A 22,492-nucleotide genomic window follows, 5' to 3' on the forward strand; every position below is an offset into this window, starting at 1 on the left:
AAATAAATAAATGTTTAAAAATAAATAAATAAATAAAATGTACCAGTGATTTTTAAAAAAAAAAAAAAAACTGAGGTTTTGCACTAGGTGTGGTGACACACACTTATACTCCTAGAACTCAGAAGGCTAAGACAAGAGGATCACTGGAAGCTTGAGGCCATCCTGAAGTACATAGCGAGACCCTATCTCTAAAGAGAAAACAAAACGACCAACCAGAAAACTCTGCTAACCGTACTCTGTTAGAAGATTTCCACACATCCTGAAAAATATCGATTGTGAATCATGCAGTTCTTAATACATGGTATTTGTACAGTCAGCACCCAGTTGAGTTTCTCTGAGTTCTGTTTCTGGGAGGTAATGTTTCCTTATGGATCAGGGCAATGTTTGTGAGGAAATAAGCAGAAACTTTTTAAATCTTGGCAGAATACACTGGAACATCAACATTAATTTCTGTTAGCCACCTTAAATCTCACATCCTAACTTGATCTGATAGGCCTGTGCTCTCACTTGAAATAGTAGTCAATTCAGCGATGTTAGCCAGTGGACCATGTGACTGAAATGTACCACACTCACCTGAGGGGGGAACACACCAGAGCATGAGAACCAGGACAGCAGGGCCTCTGCATCCGGGGCAGGCCTCATCTGAGGAGCGATGGCGTCCAGCTCCTGTGCAGCAGCCTAGAAACACTTTTCCTGGGCAGTGTGTCCCGAGCCGGCTCTCGGTGTATGTGACTAAGGTTGTCACTGTGTTCCAGATAGTGAAGGATGACTGTGAGGAGGATGCTCATGTTTTCCGGAAAGCTACCAATGACATCACATCCCAGCTGGAGATTAACTTTGGCAACCTCCCTCGTCCTGGACGCGGAGGCAGAGGTGGTACCCGGGGAGGCCGGGGAAGGATCCGGAGGGTGGAGAACTATGCACCCAGAGCAGAAGTGGTGGTAAGTGGTTGCATTCTCTGTTGGTCCTGGATGTGCACTAAAGCCAGTAAGGGACTAGCATGCCCTGAGCCTGCTGTGGTCTCACTTGGTGTGGGGAAGCCGGTGCTGGCATGGCTGCCATCTGCAGCCACAGCAAGTCCAGAGGTGGGGGTTTGGAGTGGTGATGTTGCATTGTGGACCCCTATCAGGCCAGAACCTGCTGTAACCTTGCCTCAGCATCTTCAGGGAAGGTTGCCATCCACCAGTTCCTCCTCCTGCTCTGAGTTGGACAGGGTCTCCAGCTTGAGATGAAACCAGACCACCTGAATGTTGCTTTCTGACTACGGTCTGACTGGGTGCCCATGCCTAGACATTCCTCCCCTGAGTCTCAGGCCCTTGGAGGCAGTGCCCTCCTGCTCCACTTCTGGCTGTACATCCAGCTCCCCAGCCCATGCTCCTTACCCTGGCTGGCCTTTGCTGCCCTCCTGGACTGAATACTTCCCAGCTCCTTTCTCCTTTCCCGGCAGCATTCTCAATCTGAGCAACGCATCCCTCACTTTGTAGCATTGTCTTCCGGTGGGTGAGTCTCACTGGCCGATGTCTGCTATCTTCAGCAGACAGAAGCCCTGGCTGCCTTTTGCCACTGGTCTGCCAGTGCCCACCCAGCGCATTTCTCCTGTGATAGCCAATTGTGTGAACATGTAAAAGCACTCTGGGAGGCCAGCCTAGGCCAGTGTGTCCTTGTGACCTGGAACCCTTCACTGCCAGAGTCCTAGGCAGTGCTCCTTTTGTTGTGCAGTCCCTTGCCTCAGGGAGTGACCCTAGGAAAAACTCCTGTAGTTTTTATTAAGCAATAGCAAAAACTCAACTTCTTTCCTCAGTATACTTAAGGCCAGTTGCAAAAAAAAAAAGGATTCATTCTGGGACCAGAAAAGACATATTCACACCTCTGAAATAGCAGAGCTCAGGGTGTTGGGAGGTTGTGGGGTGTGTCCCTGAGGCTAGTTAGAAGCACTAGATGTCCTCAGGATGCCTGTGACTGGGGTTCCATTTCCCTGTCTCAGCTCTGCAAAGGTGGAACCCGGTGGTTTACCTCATATCTCTGGCTCCTTCTGGCAGCATGCAATAAACTGTTGTGTTTAGTGGGTGGAGAGTACCCAGCCCCAAGGACTTCTCACTAACAGTGTGGATTTGAAGGACAAAAAGGAAAAAAAAAAAAAAGGATGAAAAGGGATCACAGCTGGCCCAGGCCTGCCTGCACAGGCCCTCACTGTCCCCCCCACTGCGGCCCCCTCAACTCCCAGGGTCTGTGCCAGGTCCCTTCCCCTGGCATATTGGGAGTGGGGACATAGCAGTCAGTTCCAAACCTTTCTTTTCTTTAGACACAAGACATTGCCCCCAACCCGGATGACCCCGAAGACTTCCCCGCTCTGGCGTGAATGGCGCTGTGCCAGCGACCCCCACCTACGAGAGAGACCCTGAGAACAATAGATGTTGCTTCCCAGTGTCAAGTGAACTTGCTGCACTTTCTGTCTGAGGGTATGGGATGCACAAGCTTCTCACCCTCCACTCCCCACTAGGGGTTTCTGTCAGGCACTTTCCAAGCAGGTGAAGAATGGTGACCATTTTTTTAATTTAAGGAATTAATTCCAAATGAAGTTCAGGAATGTTAAAAGTGTACATAGAGATTGTATCAAACCCTCCACCAAAGCATGGAGAGTAGAGTAAGCTGTAAAATATAATCTATTGAGACCACTTAGTAAGTTGTATAGTTCCCAGAAGCTGTATAGATCCCCCTCTTGTACCACAGGAAATAACACAGAATTGTAACTATTAATTTAGAGCAGTCACAGCTTAGTGTCAGAGCGTTTACTTGTAAATGTCACACCCTCCTGAAATTTCCTGAGTTCTCATTTTCAAATAACCGCTAATTCCAAGCAGCTGTTGTACAGCCAGTGGTCACCACTCTGTGACAAAGAACTAGGAAAAGTATTGATTTTTTTAATGGTGATATAAACTACCTCGTGGTGTGTGTGTGTGTGTGTGTGTGTGTGTGTATACACACTCAGTATATACAGTACATATATTTACATAAGTAGCATTTGGGTGGTTTTTAGGAGAAGTATGAAGCATATGATTTTTAAATCATGATATTTAACCCATCAAATGGAAGGTTTCCAGGCCAAGGTTAGCCGCATACCCTTTTCCTCAGAACTGGCATGCGCCTCAGTCTTTGGCCAGGGCCTGGCCTGGCGAAGGACCTGCTCCTCTGCTGCACCAGGCTCCTCACTGCAACCCCAGGCTAGGTGGCACCGCTGGAGCTCAGGGCTCCGCTGTCTTGCCCAGAGCCCATGGGGGCTGGGCAGAGCCAGGCAGAAGTAGCAGTGACTCGGCAGGGGCCATGACGGGTGGCTCATGGTCTGGCGCTGAAGCTTTGTGCTGGGCTCTGCTTCTCATGTTCTGCTGCGGTCTCAGATGGCTCCGAACTGGCGCCCACATGCAAATAAAGGCTGGAATCCCCTCCAAACTGTGCACAGCAAACTCAGTCCCTGCAGCCACACAGAACCACAGTGGAACACTGAGCCCCTAAAGGTGTGATAGTCCAGGGTGCTGGGTGGCAGTGGCTTTGGGTGTCGTTATTAAATGACTGAGCACTAATGTGTATTGGCAGATTGCTTTGTTCTTGCTCCATGGACAACAGTGATTTGAGGGCCTGATCTGGGTGAAGAGACCATGGCCATTGGCGCGCGGGGTGAGGGCTGGCACCACTCTGGGTTATCTTACCTCATCGTGCCTTCACTGGGGGAAACACCTACTTGTGAAGAAGTGCTTGAGAAGCCTATGCCCTCGGAGCATCTGGCTCTGTAGCCCATGGACTTTGCTGTCACTGAGGCTGCCTCACTGACTTGGGGTGAAGAGCTGCGGAGTTCCTCCCTGTGCACTTTCTGGGCTGCCTGGGGCCAGCCATAGCCTTAGTAGCCCAGAGCAGACAGCAAGAGAGAAGTAAGGGGCGGAGGAAGTAGTCCATACGGTGACCTGCTGTTTGGACGCAGAAACGAGGACCTTCCTGGCTAGAGTCCCCTGCCTTGAAGGTGCTGATGGCAGGTGTGTCATTGCAGAGTGAGACACCCTTGTACCACAAAACCAAGCAGGTTAATCCCACAAAAGCAGCTATCAGGTCCCTGCAGGTGGAGCTGAAGCCAGGGTGAGCCAGCCAGTCTGGCCGCAGGGCGACTTGGGAACTGCAGGGTCACAGGCATCCAAGCAGGGGCAGCCAGGCTGCAGCTGTGGGTGGAGCTGGGGTGAGGTCTGCTGACCTTGGGAGCAACCCTGCAGTGACAGCCATGCCCAGGCACATTCAGAAGAACCCCAGGCTGTGCCCTCTGCTCCAACCGGATGGAATCCAAGTGCACTTCAACCCACGGGCTGGCCTAAGGTGGTCCCACGCAGGCTGAGAGGGTTCTGCTCTCTGGAAAACCCAGCTACAGCCCAGTGCCGTGACTCTCCCTCAGGCATCGTCACCCAAGCTGAGCAGCCCACGCCAGGCCGCTCCTTGCCAGTATTGGCTGGACTTAGCTCCTTTCTCACTGTCCAGCCACGCACCCCATGCCCTCGGTGGGGGCCGTTTCACCTGCAAGGGCTTCATGGTGCCTTTGAAGCCACTGCATGTGGTAGCATCGTGAATGCCATGTAGCAGCTGCACCCACATCTCAGAAGATGGCAAGGGGCAGGAAGTGCCCTTTCCGGGCCACCATGTGCAGCCTGCAGGTGCCCATCTGGCCAACCAGTGCCTCCCAGCTACTCCAGTACCTGGAACAGGCCTGGTATGTGAGGTAAATGTTTACATTTTAAAAAAAATTTACTACAGTAAAAGGCACATTGTCATTCATTCCTCTCAGAATCCTCCCCCTCGCTCTGAACACACTTATCCCATCACTCTTGCCACTTCCTGAAGCAGTTCTCAAGGTTCTCTTCCTCACCTGTCAGGGGTGAATGCAAACAAATGCTGCTGTGGCAGGCTTGTGAGAACATCGTGATGGGTCCTCATCCACCTGCCTGGTGCTCTGGATCGGTCCCATGTGGCTTTGGCTCCTCTGTGCAAGGGGGACATTGCATTGCTTCACGACACCAAGGCTGCCACGACAGTGCAATTAAAGGCACTCAGGAAGACTCGGGGGGCCGGGGATATATAGTTCAGGAGCATAAGCACACCTGCCTGGCAAGCACAAAGTCCCAAGTTCAATCCCCAGTAGCAAAAAAAGGACTCAAGCTCTGTCAGGAGGTGTTACAGTGGGATAAGATGGTATTTGAGGTGGAGTATCTGGAGTGGGAAGTGTGGCAGTCGTCTCTCACTGTAATATATCTAAATATCATAAGTTTCAATCCCACCCCCACTCTGCAAGTTGAGATGCCATTTCCTTCTGGGCCTGTCTTGTGGGCTGTGCCTGCATCTCCCCGCTCCTCCTGAAGGGGGAGTCCTCAGTCCTCAATTGCCTCCAAGGGCGTCCTCAGCACCTGCGCCCGCCAACGAGCAGCTAGATGCCCCTCGTGCTGCCTTGCAGCTGCCTCGCCTGACTCCCATGGGAACCACATGGTGCTGTCTGCCCACCCCCAGCTTGGTCTGGGCAGTGGCAGAGGCAGAAATGAGGCTCCTTCCTTCCCTGAAAGTCTCAGGAGGAGGGGACTGACGAAGGCCCATGTGCACTTGTGTGGACAAGAGGGGCCACCCCAGCAGGTGTGAAGTGCTTGTGTCAGTCCTTGGAGGCAGTACATTCTAGGCCACCCCGTCACTGTCACTGGAAAGTGGGAGCCACAGGAGGCTGTGGGAGCTGCAGGTAGGCAGCAGGCAGCCTCACCAGCAGCAGGGGCAGTGGCTCTGCTCTCCCAATCCCCATAGGCTCCTGCCCATGCCCCACTGCTGTAGGAGAGCCTCTGCCTGGGTCACAAGGTTTCTGGGGACTCAAGATGACAAGAGCACCCCTTCCCACGCCACAAGGCTCCCTCACCACCTGCTCCATGCACAGGGTCACGGAGTGAGAGAGAGAGCGCTGCCTCCTGAGAGCGCTGCCTCCTGAGTCTGCAGCAATGTGTCTGGCTCCAAGGGCAACAGTGTCCCCAGGAGTGCAGAGCCACCTAAGGGGAATGCCAAGGCCTGGTAGCCTGGTGCTGCTGGAGTGTGTGTATCTGCACACCCTTGCTGTGTAGCCAGACCTCAGGGACTTGTCACATTCCCTTGGGCACCCTACACAACTGTACCTGACCCACTCCGGGTACAGTCATCAGCCGATGACTTTGCCTTAGCATAACAGTGAGGAAGGCCCTTAAGGATCTGCAGCAAGTTCTAAATTCTCTCAAAATGCAAACTGGTGCATGGTGTGGTGGCCCGTGCCTGTAATCCTAGCAATCCAAAGGCTGAGGCAGAAAGACTGTCAAGAGAGTTCAAGGCCAGCATGTACTACATAGAGAGACCCTGTCTTAAACACAACAACAAAAACTATAGTCTAAGGGCTGGGATTGCATTGTGGATAAAAAAATTTAAGTGTGATCTTTAGCTGGGTGTGACAGTACACAGTTGTAATTCCCACACTCTGGGAGGCCAGAGGATGACAAGTTCAAACCCAACCTAAGGGTCGGCCAAATAGCTCAGCATATTAAAGTGCCTGCAAGCAGGAGCAGCAGCTGGGGGTTCGATCCTCAAGCCTGCTGTGCCAGCCCCACCCCCAGGACATCCTGAGACAGCGATTGAGACTGGGCATGGTGGTGCATGCCTGTAATCCCAGCACTTGGGAGGCTGTAAACAGGTGGATCACTACGAGTCCAATCTAGTAGTGAGACCGTGAACACCCTGTAGACCCTTCCCTAAAATAATAAAAAAAAAAAATCTAAGCAAATTAGTGTCTTAATGAGACCCTGAAAACATTTCTAAAATAATTTTTAAAAAGACTAAGGATGTTGCAAAGGCCCTGTGCTCAATCCCCAATACAGAGGAAAGATTGAATATGTAGAAGGATGGGAAGGGGGGAAAAAATGAAAGAAAGGGTAGAGGAGAAGGAAGGAAAATAAAAAGAATTAGGAAATGAAGTAGAAACTTTTCTTCAGAGTTGGAGGGCTCAGGCCCCACCATGTCATCAAGGGTCCTATTTGAAGGAGCTTTAAACCCTACCATTCTGAGCACTACTGCTACATGGGACATGGCCAGCCTGGTTACTCAGGCTGGTAGCAACTGGCTGAAATCCCAGTACCAGTGACAAAGGAGGCAGACACAGATTCTCCAAGAGACTTGGATTGCTTGTAGCAAGAGGGCAGCGGGGAGCGCGGGGCAGCACCCAGCGCCGTGATCTGTCGGAGTTGCTCAGTTGCTGTGGATCCTGAGCCAGGTGAAAAGCCACTCCAGGAAGGTTACGGTCCGAGATAGCCAACCGTCACTGCAAAAAGAAGGGGATGATCAGGGCACGTGGCTCCAGGAGGAACAGAGGGCTTGGGTAGCCACGGGCCCTTTCCCTCAAAAGCCAAAGGGACACTTGCTGCAGCTAAAAGACGCACCGCCCATGAACCTGTTTCGGGACCCTAAGTATCCTCAGCTGGGTCATAGCAGACCGCCCCCCTTTCAGGGAGGGTGACACTGGGCAAGGTTCCTTTTCTGTAGCTGCTGCACAGTGAGGGTCCCCAGCCAACAGCAAGATGTTCACTTAGCCACCTCTGGTGCCCCGTGTTCCCCTGCTGCTGCCTCTAGCAGTGAAGTCATCCCTCTATCCCTGCCTCGGGCCACAGTACGACAGAGCATGGCACCCCTCACAGCGCAGTCCCCACGGAGGGACAGTGAGGCTCCTGAAGTTGGTTGAAAACACAGCTGGGGGCGGGGGGACAACCAGACAGGTATGGGTGCTGGACACAGCATTCTCTGGAGAGGGAGAATTAAGAAAATTTTGTTTCACAGAGATACAAGCCCACAATGAAAAGCAGCCTTGTCTGTCTCCAAGAAAATCAATACTGGCTCCCTGGTGTCCCTTGTCCCACATGCTTAAAAGCGTGCTCTTTGGCCACTGGGAGGACAGGCAAGGGCCGAGGCTGGCCTTGCTGTCAGCCATGCTGTGTACTGGCACCACCTTACCTGAGGACTTGTGGTCCAGGAACATGTCACCCACGAGCAGGGCAAAAATCACGCAGACTTGCTAGCAAAGTCAACACAGAAGGCAAGGAAGCCAGGTGCACTTCCCAAGCACCGAAGGGCCTGCACCCTACATGGCCCAGGGCTCCAGTGATCGAGCCGGGGAAGGGTCTGAAGGAGATGCCCAGAAGGGTCCATTTTCTCCTCTAATGAATGGACAGAACTATTGAGACTACACCACAGGGTTATTCTGTGCTTGGAGACAAAAATACCCAAATGTGCCCCTGGGGCTGGTGTCCTGCTGTCAGTTCATCACCTGCTCACCAGTGTCTCCACGGCCACCCATGCAGGGGAGGAAAGGCGGGACCTGCAGGTCCTCACGTTCCTCTTGAAAGCAGTACAGTCACATTTTTATATTTTACTAAACATACCACATATGGCTCTTGGAACGCACCAGGCACACATTCTAAGTGAGAAGCAAACATTAACTCATTCAACTCGCGCACACAACCCCGCAAGAGTGACAGTGCCAGCTCTTTGAAAGAAACAAAGGCCTCCGAAGAGGCCACGTTACTTGGCCGAAATCAAGGTGACATGGACAGAGCCATCACTTTACCCAATCTGAGCCCAGAAGCCATGCTCTGAACAACTACATCACCTTGAAAGAATTAATGTGCACTGCCCAGGAAAGATGTATGGAGGAGAATGTTCACTCAGCAATGTACCCGGGAACGTGGTGGCAGCCCCATGTGACCCAGCTTGGGCCAAGGATTCCAGGTCCCTGGATGCTGTGCAGGTGGGAAAAATGTTTTCAGAGAATTCCTTCCTAATGTGCTGTTTGCAAGGCACCAGAGTGGGACAGAGCAGCACTGGGGTGCTTCCTGGGAGCACTGGAGCCCACGCACAGCCACCAGGTACCTGGTACCCCGCCAACACTCCTTGCTCACCAGTCCTCTTCCTCAGGGGAACCAGTGAGCTTGGCGGCAGAGGCCCAGGCCAGGGTGAGGAGGCACATCTCTGCTCAACAGTCACGTTCAGGGGCTTGGTGCCCCCTTCCAGTCACAGGAACTTGTTCCACATTTTTTCTTAAAGTCTCCTAGCGTGACAGGTCCATGGAATTATATATCAAAAAACATCAAAAAAAGAGTGGCCATCATATGCTATTTGTCTTTACCTAATTGTCTAGATGTAATTATCTAAAACCTAAGTTTATTGATGGCTATCTGCCCATAGTGCTATGTTTTAAGTACTCTGCATGCAGTAGCTCATTGATTTTCAAATTAACTGCTAAAGCAGGGATTCTTTTTGCCTGTTGTCCTTAAATAGAAGCAAAGGGGTTAAAGGACCACCCACTTGTTAGATGGGAAAGGGACAGTGTGGCTCAGGATGGGAGGACAACAGGAACATAAGACAACAGAACACACCGCACAGCTCTGAAACACCAGCCTCCAAGCCAGCCCTCCACAGAACTTACTTCCTGAGCGTCTGGGCCCTTGCACATGCCTAGACCTCAAACACCCAGCATGGGACAGGGGACACGAGACAGGGGACAGGCAGCTCCTCACAGCTGTAAGGGAACCAGGGCAGGAGTCTCAAGAGGGACAGGAAGACAGGTTAGACACTGAATACTTGTGACCTGGAAGAGAGCCAAGGCCCAGCTCCTTGGAGAACTGGGGAGCATTCAGGTCTGAATCCTAGACCCAGGCCTCCACAGAACTTACTTCCTGAGCGTCTGGGCCCTCCTCAGACCACGAAAGGCCAGAGACCAGCGCAGAAGCCAGCATCCTGTGTGAGATGTCCCATGTGCAGAGCACTAAGATCTGCCCTGCTCAGCCCGGCAACTGAACACGCTAGTCTAGGCCTGCAGGCCTCCCCTGCCTGCTCTGGAAGGAGCCTCACCAGCAGTCAAGCCTTCGTACCACCCGTGCTGGGGCTGGGGTGTGAAGCTCTTTAGTTGTGTGCTCTAAGGATGCAGTAGGAACTGCCTACTGACAGGGTCAGATAAAAAGAAATCAACCCCTCAGGGTGAAAAGCTAATTCAAACAACTAGGCCAAGCTTAGGCACAAGAAAAAATACAAGCAGAAGGATAAAAGGAAAGAAAGGAGGTAAAGACCCTTTCCTCCATCCTCCATTAAGATACATTAATTTGGTTGACAGTCCCTTCTTATCTTGGGTTACTTTTTACTTGTTGCTGGGAGAAAATACCTGACACCCAAAATTAAGGAAGGAAAGGTTTATTTGGCTCAGTTTGTGGTGGTTTTAGTCTATACTTGAAGCCAAAAAAAGTCCTTCTCAGTCTATACTCGGCTGGCTCCAAGGCAGGTGGCACATGGCAGAGGACAGCAGTTCACAGAAGTGGAAAGCAGTGAGGAGCAAAGGGAGGGGCAGCCGCTGTGGCTTCTAGCCAGTCCCCCAGTTGCCCCCCCACACACACACCTTGTATTATAAGCAGGCTACCCTGGGCTGGGGGTGTAGAACTCACACAAGGTCCGTGCCCTCCTCTTGCACAGGAGGAAGATGTTTACAAACTAAGAACCCTGGCTCTCTGCTCAGTCACTTATTAAACTTCTAAACTTCTCAAGTTGATAGTGTATGAGCCACTACACTCACCTCCAACCTGGACTTCTAAAAACTTAAAATGCAGAGTAACCAGTTTCCTCAGAATTCAAGTCTCCTATGAACTAGCTGAATAACTAATCCCCTTTGTTAGTGTGACAGGGTCTCATTATGTAGTTCAGGCTGACCTTCAACTCATTATGTAGCCCAGGTTGGCTTCCAACTCACAGCAGTCCTCCAGCTTCAGCCTCCTAAACGATGGGATTACAGGCCTGCACCATTATGTCTGGCTACTAATTTCCTTTATTCTTTTTTTTTTTTTTAATGTATTTGGTTGTCACAGGGTCTTACTACCCAGCTCAGACTCATAGCGATCCTCCTATTTTCAGTCTCCCAGGGCTGGGATTACAGGCATGCGCCACTACGCCCATACGCCCAGACTCTATGGCCTGCTCAGCCGTCCCTAGGGGCAGGGCTGGTGTGGCATGTGCCAGGGATCGAACCATGGTTCCTGCGCTTGCCTAAGCAGGTGCTTTAGTCTGCTGAGCTATATTAATTTCTTTTAAACCCCACAAAGTCACCAGTTTAAAACAAGTCCCCATATATAAGGCCAAAAGCAAAGAATGTACATCAGACTTCTTTCCCTTTTGGGTGACTACAAAGATTTTTTTTTCTTCTTTCTTTTTTTGAGACAGGATCTCACTACAAAGTCCAGGCTGCCTTTGAACTCACTGTGTAGCCCAGGCTGGCCTCCAACTTGTAGGGATCCTTTTGCCTCAGCCTCTTGACTACAGGAACTATAGGCACATACCACTATACCTGGCTTGCTTTTAGAAATTATTATCATTTAAAATATTCTCATAAATTTTTCTTTTTGTCTCCAAATTTATTCTCCAGTTCTGGGAGACAAAAAATTGAGTTAACACAAGATTAACTGCTTTGGGCGACCTACAGGACACTGTCGCTTCCTCACCATCTTACTCGTATACTCCCCAAGTCCCTGAGCCATGTGCCTCAGATAGGTCTGGAACTGGAGTCAATAAAAAGGTAAGTGAAATACGTGAACTGAGGGAATAAACTGCTGTTTAAAGTCACTCAACACTGGTCTTTACTCATGCTTGCTCTGAAGCATTAATCAAGAAGGGTTACATCCGCTTGATATTTTACCACTTCCTACTATAATTCAGCACACTAAGAGAATACAATACACCACAAGTCGGCTTAGTTTTAATACTTTTAATTACGATTGTAATTACACAATTGCCACTATTCAGCATTTTGTATAAAAACAGTTACAATACACAAGATTTTCAATTGCAACAGTATGTATCAAACTACATATATATGCAAAGTTTACAGGCCATTAAGAAGCTTTATCTTAAAAATACCTTCATGAAAATAAACATTCAACCTCTCAGCTTTAAAAAATGATTAGAAATATACATTTTAATAAAAAAATCAACACAACGATTGATCAAATACTGATTACTCAGTTATTTTAAAACTCTTAATAATCTGTACATGAGTGCGCATTAGATAAAAGCCCACCAAGTATTAATATAAAACTGCAGTACTCTAATCCCATGAACAAGTCTGCTGACAGTTCCACTGGGTAGTTAAGGAGGTAACTTCCTACACAGTATAGGCGAATCGTCTAGTCTTTTAAATACATCTATAGTATTTCCACCCATCCACATGGAAAATACTCAGATTTAGGAGAAAAGGAAGAGCAGCAACTAACCTCACCAGGGCATTTCAGTGGAAGAGAACTACTCAAAAAATAAAGGATGGTTTAAGGTGGTTGCTGATGAGTGCTCCTTTCTGAAGTGCAGTAAGAGTTTTTTAAAAAATATTATGAAAAGGGGCAGCTGACCTGCTCTTAGAACACCCAGTAGGAGCCTTGGTCATCTCTCAAGGCTGGTGCTGCAGGCAAAGGGGAAGCCCCAGGAAGGTAGGCGGCACAAGACAATCTCAGACCCGGTCAGGCAAATCGGCCTCTATAAGACAACACTGACTCCCAAGAGCAGACACCACTCCCCGGATCGTGGGGAGGAGGCCTGGGTTAAAGAGGATCAAGTTTGGACCTGGAAAACTCGGCATACAACTGACTCTCTGACTCTTGATGATCTGAATCCCCAGAAAGCTTCAAGGGCACCTACGGATATTCAATTCTAATCTTAATTCCATCCGAAGTGGTTTGGGTGGACTTTAATGCTATTTAAGGCTCTAAATCAAAGGAAGCTGGACATCTGACAGGCACTGTTTTCTACGCCATGGCAACAGGGTCACATGTAACAGGCCTAAGTCACACTCCAGCTCTCGGAGCAGTCCTGGTTCTGGCCAGTGGGGAGTCCGCTCTTACAGCAGGAAAGACTTTAACTGTTGCTATACAACCTGTCTGCTGCACTGCTCCTGCTCTTCTGCCTATACAAGGACCAATTAACTCCAATGAGCTTGTTAGACATGGGGATCAGGGATTGTTAGTGAGAGCCCCAGGCGTAACAATGCTACTGGAAACTTGAGCAGCCAACACAAAGCGATTCATAAAACAAAAAAGCACTACGAGCAGCAGTGAGGCCCAAAGGTTTCACTCTTGGCCAAGACCCCACACACTTGTTCACAGGGAGGGAGCAAGATGGGGGAGACGGGGCACGTTTCCTTGCTCTGCCCTAAGAGAAAGCCAAGACATGCACAGCTCCGAGGGCAGTGTGGTCTGCATCCCACCTGGATGAGGAATGGAGCAGCAGGCCTCAAAGGATGCGCTGAGAACCAGGATTTACATCCGGGCACAGGACGAACATTCTGTCTCCTGGCACAGGAGAATGCTCCTCGTATGCCTACTCATTCCCAGGGACAGAAAACCACTGTGTCCTGGGCTTCAGCCCCCAGGTTTAGATGCTGGTGCAATCCCACTCACTAGGCCTGCTGGCCAAAGAGCTGCCCCTCTCCAAGCCACTCAGTGTCTCACTTCACCCCAAGGGTACAACAGTGAAATGAGGAACCACCGTCTTCTAACTCCTTTTTGAGTAAACACACTTCAGTGTGTTCCAACTACAAGAAGGGTAGCCTAGTCAGCAGGACCCCAGCCCTAATACATTCGTCTGGTCTCCGGATAGCCCTGCCCTCTGCCACGCTCCAGTCCCAGAAGCACGGACCAGACCTGGCTCCCAGGAAGTGGGATGTGCCTTCCTAGGACGGCCCTGGACAGCAGGAGCAAGGGATCTGCAAAACAGTCTTTAATCATGGGCCCTGGTTTTTGTTTTGAGCAGCAGATAAAACTATTTTATGATTGCTTCCATCACAGCCCTGCTGTGTTTCAGGAGGGGGTAGGGGAAAAGGCACGCTGCAGTTACTAGTTGGATTCCCTAACCAAAGGCAACAGTGAGTTCTCTTACTACAATCCAAAATCCAAAAGCAAGTAATCATTACTGAAATCTGAATACATGAATGGCCATACACTGATTATAAGAGAAAAACAAAAATCCACAGTGTTACAGAAGATTCTGAAATGTTACAACATTTTTGTTTTTAAAGCCAACATTATTTGGGGTTGTGGTTTTAAAGGGTAAAAATCAACAGCGGGCACCTCCTGCATATGCAAGGAAAGAAATCTGACTTGACTTTGTGTGGCTGGCAACCTAGAGATACACAGCCTTGCTGTTCTGTAGTCCGTGAGAAAAAAAGGACTTGGCAAGAATCTTCAACTCTGAAACCAGTTTCTCCGCTGGAGTCTTCTAAAGCTTCTATGAATGTTCTCTGGCAAGTCTGAGGGGCGCACAGTACCATTTGGCATGACAGCATGCAGCAGTGTTTTCACGGGGGCTTCACAGATTCATGTTCATAAAGCACTCTTTGGTAGAAGACAAGCAGCTTGGGTACTTCACAGAGTAAACATGACAAAAGTATCACAAAGGGCAAAGAGAAGAGGAACCCGAACGGCATCTGATGACAGGAAGTAGCATTCCTGAAAAGACTGGTTTATCTTTACAAAGATCCACACAGAATCACAGGGTGAACAGAAAATAAATACGTACGAAACCTCCATCACATCCTCGGCTCTTCTGATGGGCAGCAGCAAACACAACTGCCACCTTGGGGACACACGTGGACCACCAACATCAGCTCTCCAGACGGCAGGGGGCCGTGGTATTTAAACCTGAGACTAAATTACAACATCATTTCCTCATTTGGCTTGAGAATTCTGCAAAAATGGCAAGCTGGGCCTTTCAAGTCTTCTTTTATCCCCAAACCTGGGGAGTTACAGAGCCTCCATCAGACGTTTTCTTCAGTGAGTAAATTTCTTAGGTGGAAGCAACTAAGGCTTTTGCAATTTCTGTTTTGTTCTTAAATAAACTGCTAAGTCCTGCAGGAGTTTTCTGTTCCTAGAATCTTTCTTCAGTTCAGGTCACAGGTTTCTACTTAGCGCAAAACTGTTTTGGTCCTTGAGATGGAGGGACTGAGGGGGGAAAAAAAAAGATTTTACCATGAAGGCTTGAAAATGTCCCTGAAACAGTTATCACAGACAAGGAAGGCAACGTAATAAAAATATTGACATGCTGAAAGTACGTGTTTTGTGTCTTTTTTTTTTTTTTTTTTTAATGGCAAAGTTTTGGAGAAGACAGTACAATATCAATCATAAAGTAAAGATAAACAAGAGAGAAAGGCAGAGCAGAAAAAGGTTCAATTCTGGGGAAAAAAGAAAAAAACTACAAAAGAAAAGGAAAGAAAAACAAAGAAAGATGGACAGGCAAGGGCAGCAGATCAAGGCAAGTACCATAACGCCCCCAAGGGCCTCTGCTGCAAAGTATTCCTTCTCCTTCTTTCCCGCTGAGGAACCAGGCTGTGGGAAAGCGCAAAGGAGATGATGAGATTGTTACCAGATGGTTTCAAAAGCCAGGATTTGGTCACAGAAAAGGCTCCAGCACCTCAAGCATTTTCCAGCTCCGCCAGGTCCCCCTTCCTCGGCAGGCTGTGTGCGTCTGCGAGGGAAGCGCCCCTGGGGGACACGGACAAGGATCCAAGGACCCAGCTTCTCACCCTCCCTTCCTTCTCCAGCGTGTCCTGTGACACTTCGAACTCAAAAGCAACTTTCAGAGGAAAGGCAAAAGCAGAAGCGAGAGTCAGGCAAACCACTTCCACTCTGGAGGTGAGAGCACGCCTGCTTGGAGGAGGAGGAGGAGGAGGAGGCTTGTTTGCACTGATAAGACACCCAAAAGAGCACTGAATTTAAAACACTCAGGTCAGCCAGCAGAGGCAAGTGGGGAAATACCTGGAATTTCAAAGGGACATGAATTAGTACTTTAAAAGAGCAGAGGGAACCAGCATTTTTAAAAAGAACACTTAGAACATGCTAGGACCCCTACGCTGCTGTGCTCCTGGAGACAACGGCAGTGACAAGGCACACGAGTGCTAGAACACGCACCAAGGTCTGCTACCCTGAGGCTGAGATGCAGGGAAAGTGGCTCTGCAGAGGGATGTAAATAGTCAGAGAAGTGTCGCTCCTCCTAGCAGAAGGCGCAGGTGAGCTTGGGAGGCAAAAGAGACAACCCGAGTATCTCTCCCCAAACCCTATGAATAAGTGGATACCAAACACCCCAAAGCCATTCACAGGAGGTTGCCTTGGCAACTGAGCAGAGCGATGGCTCCCAAAGATGCAATTTGAAATATGTCATTTATACACCACAGATCTCTTAAACAATGGGATGAAATAATTTAAAAAGAAATGACCTCCCCAAATAAAAGCTTCCAGAAACATGCACTTGTCATGCACTTATAGGGAACACTGGGGATGCATGAGGTGACGGCAGGAGATGGGCAGAGGCCAGGCCTGTGACACCATCAGGACTCGTCCTAAGAGAGCTCTTCACACACCCAAATCCAAAAACGACAAAACCCAATTCCAGAAACAGTTAACTTAGCCAATGGGTTCAATAATCTTTAAAAGAGAAAGGTTAGGGTGGGCTTGGACTCTAGTAGGAGGGAGGTACAAGAGCCCTGGAGTTTCCTCTGTGGACTTGAGAAAAGAAAGAAAGTGGAACCGTCTCGCATCAGCACTAAGGGACTGGCCTGCTGGCCACCTGTCACCCAAGCCACACACGTTCGGATAGAGCTTACATCCAGGGGATACTGCCATACCAAGCATGTTGGCATTTCTTTCCTAACAATGAATGTTTAGGGGGCAATACTCCCCCACCTGCAACTGCTCTTTCAACAGGTGTGTGTGTGTGTGTGTGTGTGTGTGTGTGTCCATCCAAAGCTGAAGAGTCTCTCAGTGAACTGTGAGGATCAAAGGAGCCAATTCAGTGCCAACTTGGGGGAGGGATGTCCGGTCTTCATTCCTAAAGCTTCAGAGAATAGATGAGGACGCAAGCGGACAGCCAGGCTCCTCCACATCGGGTGGCAAAGAGCCTGTGACTGGACCTGGAACAGAGGCCTCCCCTCCCCTTCAGAAGCGACATCTGGCAGCCCTCTGACTGGCTCCCAAATGCCCCCACCTAGGCACACACAGAGAGCGCCCTGGGGGATGGGGGAGGTGGGTAAGGTGGGGTCCTGCTGCTGTTTAAGGAAGACCTGTCAACTGAGGAGCTCAGAATTACTCAACAATCTTAGCTCATACTATTGTTCCCCAGGTATGATTACACACTAATACGTTAATTCCTTCATTACCTTCTGACCCAAGCCCAGTAGTAACAGCAGGTGGGACCAACACTCCAGGCTGTAGCGTGGCTGCCTCACATTCCTGTTCTGACCTAGAAGTAGGTGGTGGGATACTGCACATAATCTGTCTGCCTTTCTTATATAAGCCACAGTACAAGGATAACAAGCTGAATCACCCCAACAACCCATACAGAGCAAAGTGGGCATGAATCATGAAACCAAAGATTCTCTCTGCTGTCCTTCTTCCGCCTCTCTGAAGCCTCTACGGATGTCCACTTAAACTGTATTACAAAGGGGGCTGTTTTGGCTTCGGTCACTTCCTGGAAGCTGTTTTGGGGGTCGATCCATCATTCAGCCCACCTTATTCCATCTGACCTGTTTTAGACCCCTTAAAGCATCCTGGCCAGGGCCTGAGGTAGACACTCACTGCAGTCAGGAACCATGCTCCTATAAAGCACAACAGAGGTCCCTCAAAATGACACAGCAAGGAGACCTGGACAGAAAGGGCACAGCCAGTCTCCTCACAGGAACAAGGTGGCACTTGGCTGGCTTGGTCCAGGGTCCTGGCAGCATTTCTACTGCTCTGTAACCTCAAATGGTCCAATCCAAAAAGCAAAAAGCAGATTAAGTGTACAAGACCCACTTGTGCAGAAGGCCCGAGTTCTTACACCAGAAAAGAGCATGCGCCCTTTAGCAGGTAAATGGACACCCACCAAAAGCAAGGTCCCCAACTTTTGACGCAGTTTGATCATTTTGAAGTTTCAGAGATAAATACTTCCCTTTTCTGCCCTTTACTGTAGAAAAGTTGGAAAATAAAGTGACAAGAAAAAAAAATCCTCAACTGTTCTACCAACCAAAAGAATGTCAGTATTATGGTATTGTTCTTTTATTTCTCTACATATACAGAAATTTGTCTGTCTGTAAACACTTATATTGCTACCGGTGTCTCTCTACATAGTGTAAAGCACATTTACAAAATGAGGCTAAGACCTCAGCACGCCGACATGAAGCTAGCTCTTTTTGCTTCTTTTCAGGAACTTTTATCTAGGTCATGAAATTCTTTTTTAAACCTGACTCAGGCCCTATAGTGCATGTTTTCTTTCTGTTTACAAGGTCCTGGGCTGTGTTCCCAGCACCACCAAAAATAAAAGTAAATACAACCTCGGCTCCTTGAACACTCTCCAATTTATTCCCTATTTCCTGCTGTCATAAAACAACACTGATACCATATCTCAGTGCACTTATCAATCTTTGGCCTCTTGTTAGCGTCACTCTAATTTTCCTGTCAAGCAGATTCAGACAGTAAAACAAGTATGTATATTTGATATATTCCTAATAAAAAATTTAAGATCCTAAAATCACGAGTCGGAGCCCAACAATTGTGAAATAGGCCGGGTACATTCTCCTCATCCGAGTCTAACTGCTCTATAAAATTCCACAGAAGACTTAGTTGTGAGGAAGGACAGAGGTGAATCCCCCAAATGCCTCGCAGTGGCTGTTCTGGGATATAACTAACTGAGCACTGGGACAAAGGATGTGGGCCCAAAGCCCTCAGCATGCAGGGAAGTGGAAAAAGAGTTGGGGGATTGTTAAGGACACTGGAAAATCTGGATCTGATTACCTGCAGGCTGCTCCTGGATTAGTGTAAAAGCCCTGCTTCTCTAAGTGCAAAATTCCCACTTTGCACACCCTCTACACCTACAACACCCAGGAACCCAATGACCTACCACTGCCTCACAAAGGACTATTGTGGGGATAGTTTAAAAATTAAATGCCTGCCCTCAGTCTGTAATACACATCCAAAGACACAGCAAGCCACTGGCCTGGTCCCAGGACTGGCCCAATTTCTTGTTAGAACCTGTACTTAGCAAATGGTGTGACGTGCCGGGACACAAGTGGGAGACACAGAAGACTTTTGAGTGAAGGCTGCCACCAAGACGAAAGGGAGCTACCAGGTCAAGAGGAACCCCAAAAGGGACCTAAATTAATGTTTTCACATCATACTTAGAGTGCAGCTTACTGCACAATGATTCTGTATCATCCCATAAACAGACAGAAGTGTTCATCAAAACCCTGATAGGATGCTTTGGAAATATTTAAAGTTATAAGAACAATATTCTCAATTTTTCCATGTCATGACTCAGAGACTACCATGGTAAGAACTTCCTCTGAACAACAAAAGCAAACGAAAGCCTACATTCAAGTGGTCCAGACTTTCAGATAACCAACCCACAAAACATATCCGATCAAATATTTCCCATGCAGGAAGGTGCCTTTCTCCTATCATCTTTTGAGTCTCCAGAAGTAAAGTCTAAAAGGTTAAGCTAGAAACTGATGCTTGGAATTTTTCAATAGAACAGGATTCTTTTCTCACCTTTTAAAACTGCTTTTCCTCGAAGCAGATCTGGTGGTTCTTTTAGTAATGCCTGCACTGCCAGAAAGGTTAGGTTCAGATGTTTTACAGCTCTGAACACTGGACTGAAGAATTACTCTGAAAACAGGTGGAAAAAAATAAGATTATACGCACTGAAACAACTTTCAAATACTTGAGAGAGGAAGGCATTTTTGCACTTCAGCACAAACTGTTTCACTGTGAATCACAGGATTTTCAATAAACATATTTGGAAAAAAAAGGAAATATGTTGCTTGAGACCAAGACTTTTTTAAAATGAAGCACCTCATCTCCCTTTTTATACAAAGATAATCAGGGTGCTTTACTTTTGGAGAATAAGTGATTTGACATTATAAGCAACTGCACCAAAGAAATCCATCAGTCAAACAAACCTGAAAGAGGACACCAAGACTTCTAGATCATAAAAACAAGTCATAAGCCAAAAATTCTAAAGGCTACAAATACAAATTTAGGAGGTAGCTACCCAACATTCGCTGGTCAGAGCTAAACGTCTGTGTAATAACACTATGTCAACAATATTAACTACACTATATGTCATATTTTCAAAACATGTGCAAGCAAAATTGCGTTTTTCCTGAACTATGACTACTTGCTAAATGTCCAAGCAGCATTAAAGCAGAAGTGAGATCACTTAAATGTTGTGAAACTTCCCTTAATTAAACTCTAAACTCCTCCTATGACAGCAGACTGCCCACGAAGCCAGCCCATAAGACCCTGGCTGCTTAAGAGCAAAATCCAAAGTGGTCAAAACTAACACAGATGCTGACACATGGGGCTGCGCCACCAGGACGGTGGTCAGGACCGCCGCCAGGCCCCTCGGGGTGGTGCAGGTCCCAGAAGTCCTGCCACCAAAGCATGTTCCTTAGTGGCTCCAGACTGGGACCAGTTGGAGCATGAGGCAGCTTCAGCGCCTGCGGGACTTTGAAGGCCTTCGCAACCAGCCCTGGACCTCACAGCGCCTAGGTGGATCAGCCAATGCCTGAGCCCCCATTTCTCAGTCTGTTCACTGAAACCCTAACCAGAAACAGAAGATGCAGACATAGAACTGATGCTCTGACTTAAGAATTCTGCTTCTGTGAGCAATGATTATTGAAAAGCTCTTTTAAGAGATGATCTAAATATTTAATACATAATCGTACATATTTATGGGGTACAGGGAGACACTGCTGTATTTGCCCACAGCAGGTAACAGTCAGATTAGGGTAAGTAACATATTTATCGTGTTTATTGTACTGGGAACATTCAAATCATTTCCTAGCTATTCTGAAATACTGTCAACCACAGTTATACTATACAACTGTATACAACAACTATACTAGGCTAAAGGACATTAGAAGTTGTTCCTTCTAACCACTAAAAGTTCTAGTTACATAACATGAGGAGGAAATATCTTTTGATCTCTATTTTAATGAATCTAGAATTTTGCATAAAGAAAAAAAACAATAAAAAAGCTGCTGATGCTTCCCCAGCTCTCTGCCTTAGCTGCTCTTTACAAATAGAGAAGGGAAGACTTCACTTACTTTTCAAGTAACGGCAGGCCACTGATGGCCTAAAGCATAGACAATGTTCACATTATAAAATCATTAGTATGTGGGAAAAACAAGACCAGCAACACACTGCCTGCTTAGGAAATCCGACTCCAGATTTCCCAAGTTATTACTGCAAAGTTTACATACTATTCAGAATAAGAAATCACTGTTCTATTTTTTTACTTCTCTATAAAATTAGTAGAAACTGAGAAGAAATCATTGAATGATAATAGTAGCTAATAATTTCTATGGAACTTTGAAACTAAAGGAATGACAGAAATTCAGGCTGCAATAGCTGCCCTGGGAAGACTCAGTTACTGCATCTGCGCTAGTAACAGCAGGCACCACACCTGCTAAGCATCAATGACCAAAGTGGGGACGCTGCCAGCAGCTACACTTGGAGGTCACCAGCAGCGACCTGGAAGTAACCATAGGCAAGGCAAGTTCACTGGCTGAGCAGAGCAGGGGTCCTGGCCCCCAGTGCTTTCTCCCAGCAATGTCTACCCAGGGCCACAGCCCTGGAACTCTGAGTTTGGATTCAGTGACATCTGCAATCAACGTGGGGCACATGGCAAAGAGAAAAGTGAAAAGCCAGGAGTATCACTGGCAAGCTTCAAATGCTTCGATATCCAGTTCCAAAAGAAGACTCCCTTAGTGACTACACTAGTGATGTGGGTAGCATGACCCAAAGCTCTGACAGATGCCCTGAGGGCCCTGCAGACTCCAAAGGCAACTTTCCTGAGGCTGATCAGGGACAAGAGGAGTCCCCTGGTCCTAGACATCAATGACAAAGGGGAGCATGAGCAGCCCACCTGACATGCTTTCAGGAGAGGTGGAGACTACAAAGATTACCCTAGTCACCAGCACTGTGACTGCTGGAAGCCCTCTTCTGTCCATGTGAAAGTCAAAGGCAAGGGCTAGGTGTGGTGGTGCACACCTGTTATCCCAGGATTCAGGAGGCTGAGGCAGGAGGATCACTTCAAGTTGGAAGCCAGCCTGCGATACATGGTGGATTCAATGCCAGCCTGAACTACACAGTGAGACCCTATCTCCAAAAAACAAAAACAAAATGGAACAAAGTCAAGGCAGGCAAAGCCCAGTGTGGTAGCACAGGTCTGTAATCCCAGCATGCTGGGGGTGTTAAGGTGGTAGGATAGAAAGTTCAAGTCCTGCTTGGGCAAGTAAGGGAGACCCTGTCTCAAAATAGAAAATAAAAGAGGGCTAGGGATTTGGCACAGTGCTCTGTGTTCAATCCCCTGTACCCACCCCACCCACCCCCACACAAAGCAGGCAAAAAATATTCTGCTT

General features: G+C 48.1%; 2 protein-coding genes across 14 annotated transcripts in view; one reads left to right on the top strand and one right to left on the bottom strand.

The window, feature by feature from the left end:
- Habp4 (hyaluronan binding protein 4) overlaps positions 1 to 3,572 on the top strand; it is a 30,791-nt gene extending 27,219 nt beyond the window's left edge. For both annotated transcript variants that reach the window (XM_023703998.1, XM_023703999.1), the window contains exons 7-8: positions 756 to 938; positions 2,303 to 3,572. In XM_023703998.1, coding sequence (XP_023559766.1) covers positions 756 to 938; positions 2,303 to 2,359 — 240 coding nt within the window. In that variant the 3' untranslated portion in view covers positions 2,360 to 3,572. The remainder of the gene's footprint in view (positions 1 to 755; positions 939 to 2,302) is intronic.
- Positions 3,573 to 7,261: 3,689 nt separating this feature from the next.
- Cdc14b (cell division cycle 14B) overlaps positions 7,262 to 22,492 on the bottom strand; it is a 114,264-nt gene continuing 99,033 nt past the window's right edge. For 7 of the 12 annotated variants that reach the window (XM_004643802.3, XM_023703967.1, XM_023703975.1 and 4 more), the window contains one exon: positions 11,826 to 15,041. Coding sequence is in view for 7 of the 12 variants with exons in the window: in XM_023703967.1 (XP_023559735.1) it covers positions 14,991 to 15,041 (51 nt within the window). In the remaining 5 variants the exon portion in view is untranslated. Of the gene's footprint in view, positions 7,346 to 11,825; positions 15,042 to 19,616; positions 19,734 to 22,492 lie in introns of those variants that run through there. The other 5 variants (XM_023703969.1, XM_023703968.1, XM_023703972.1 and 2 more) reach the window with 4 other exon arrangements.

Source organism: Octodon degus, unplaced genomic scaffold, assembly GCF_000260255.1.
Source record: "Octodon degus isolate 3935 unplaced genomic scaffold, OctDeg1.0 scaffold00184, whole genome shotgun sequence".
In the NCBI taxonomy this organism is placed as follows: domain Eukaryota; kingdom Metazoa; phylum Chordata; class Mammalia; order Rodentia; family Octodontidae; genus Octodon; species Octodon degus.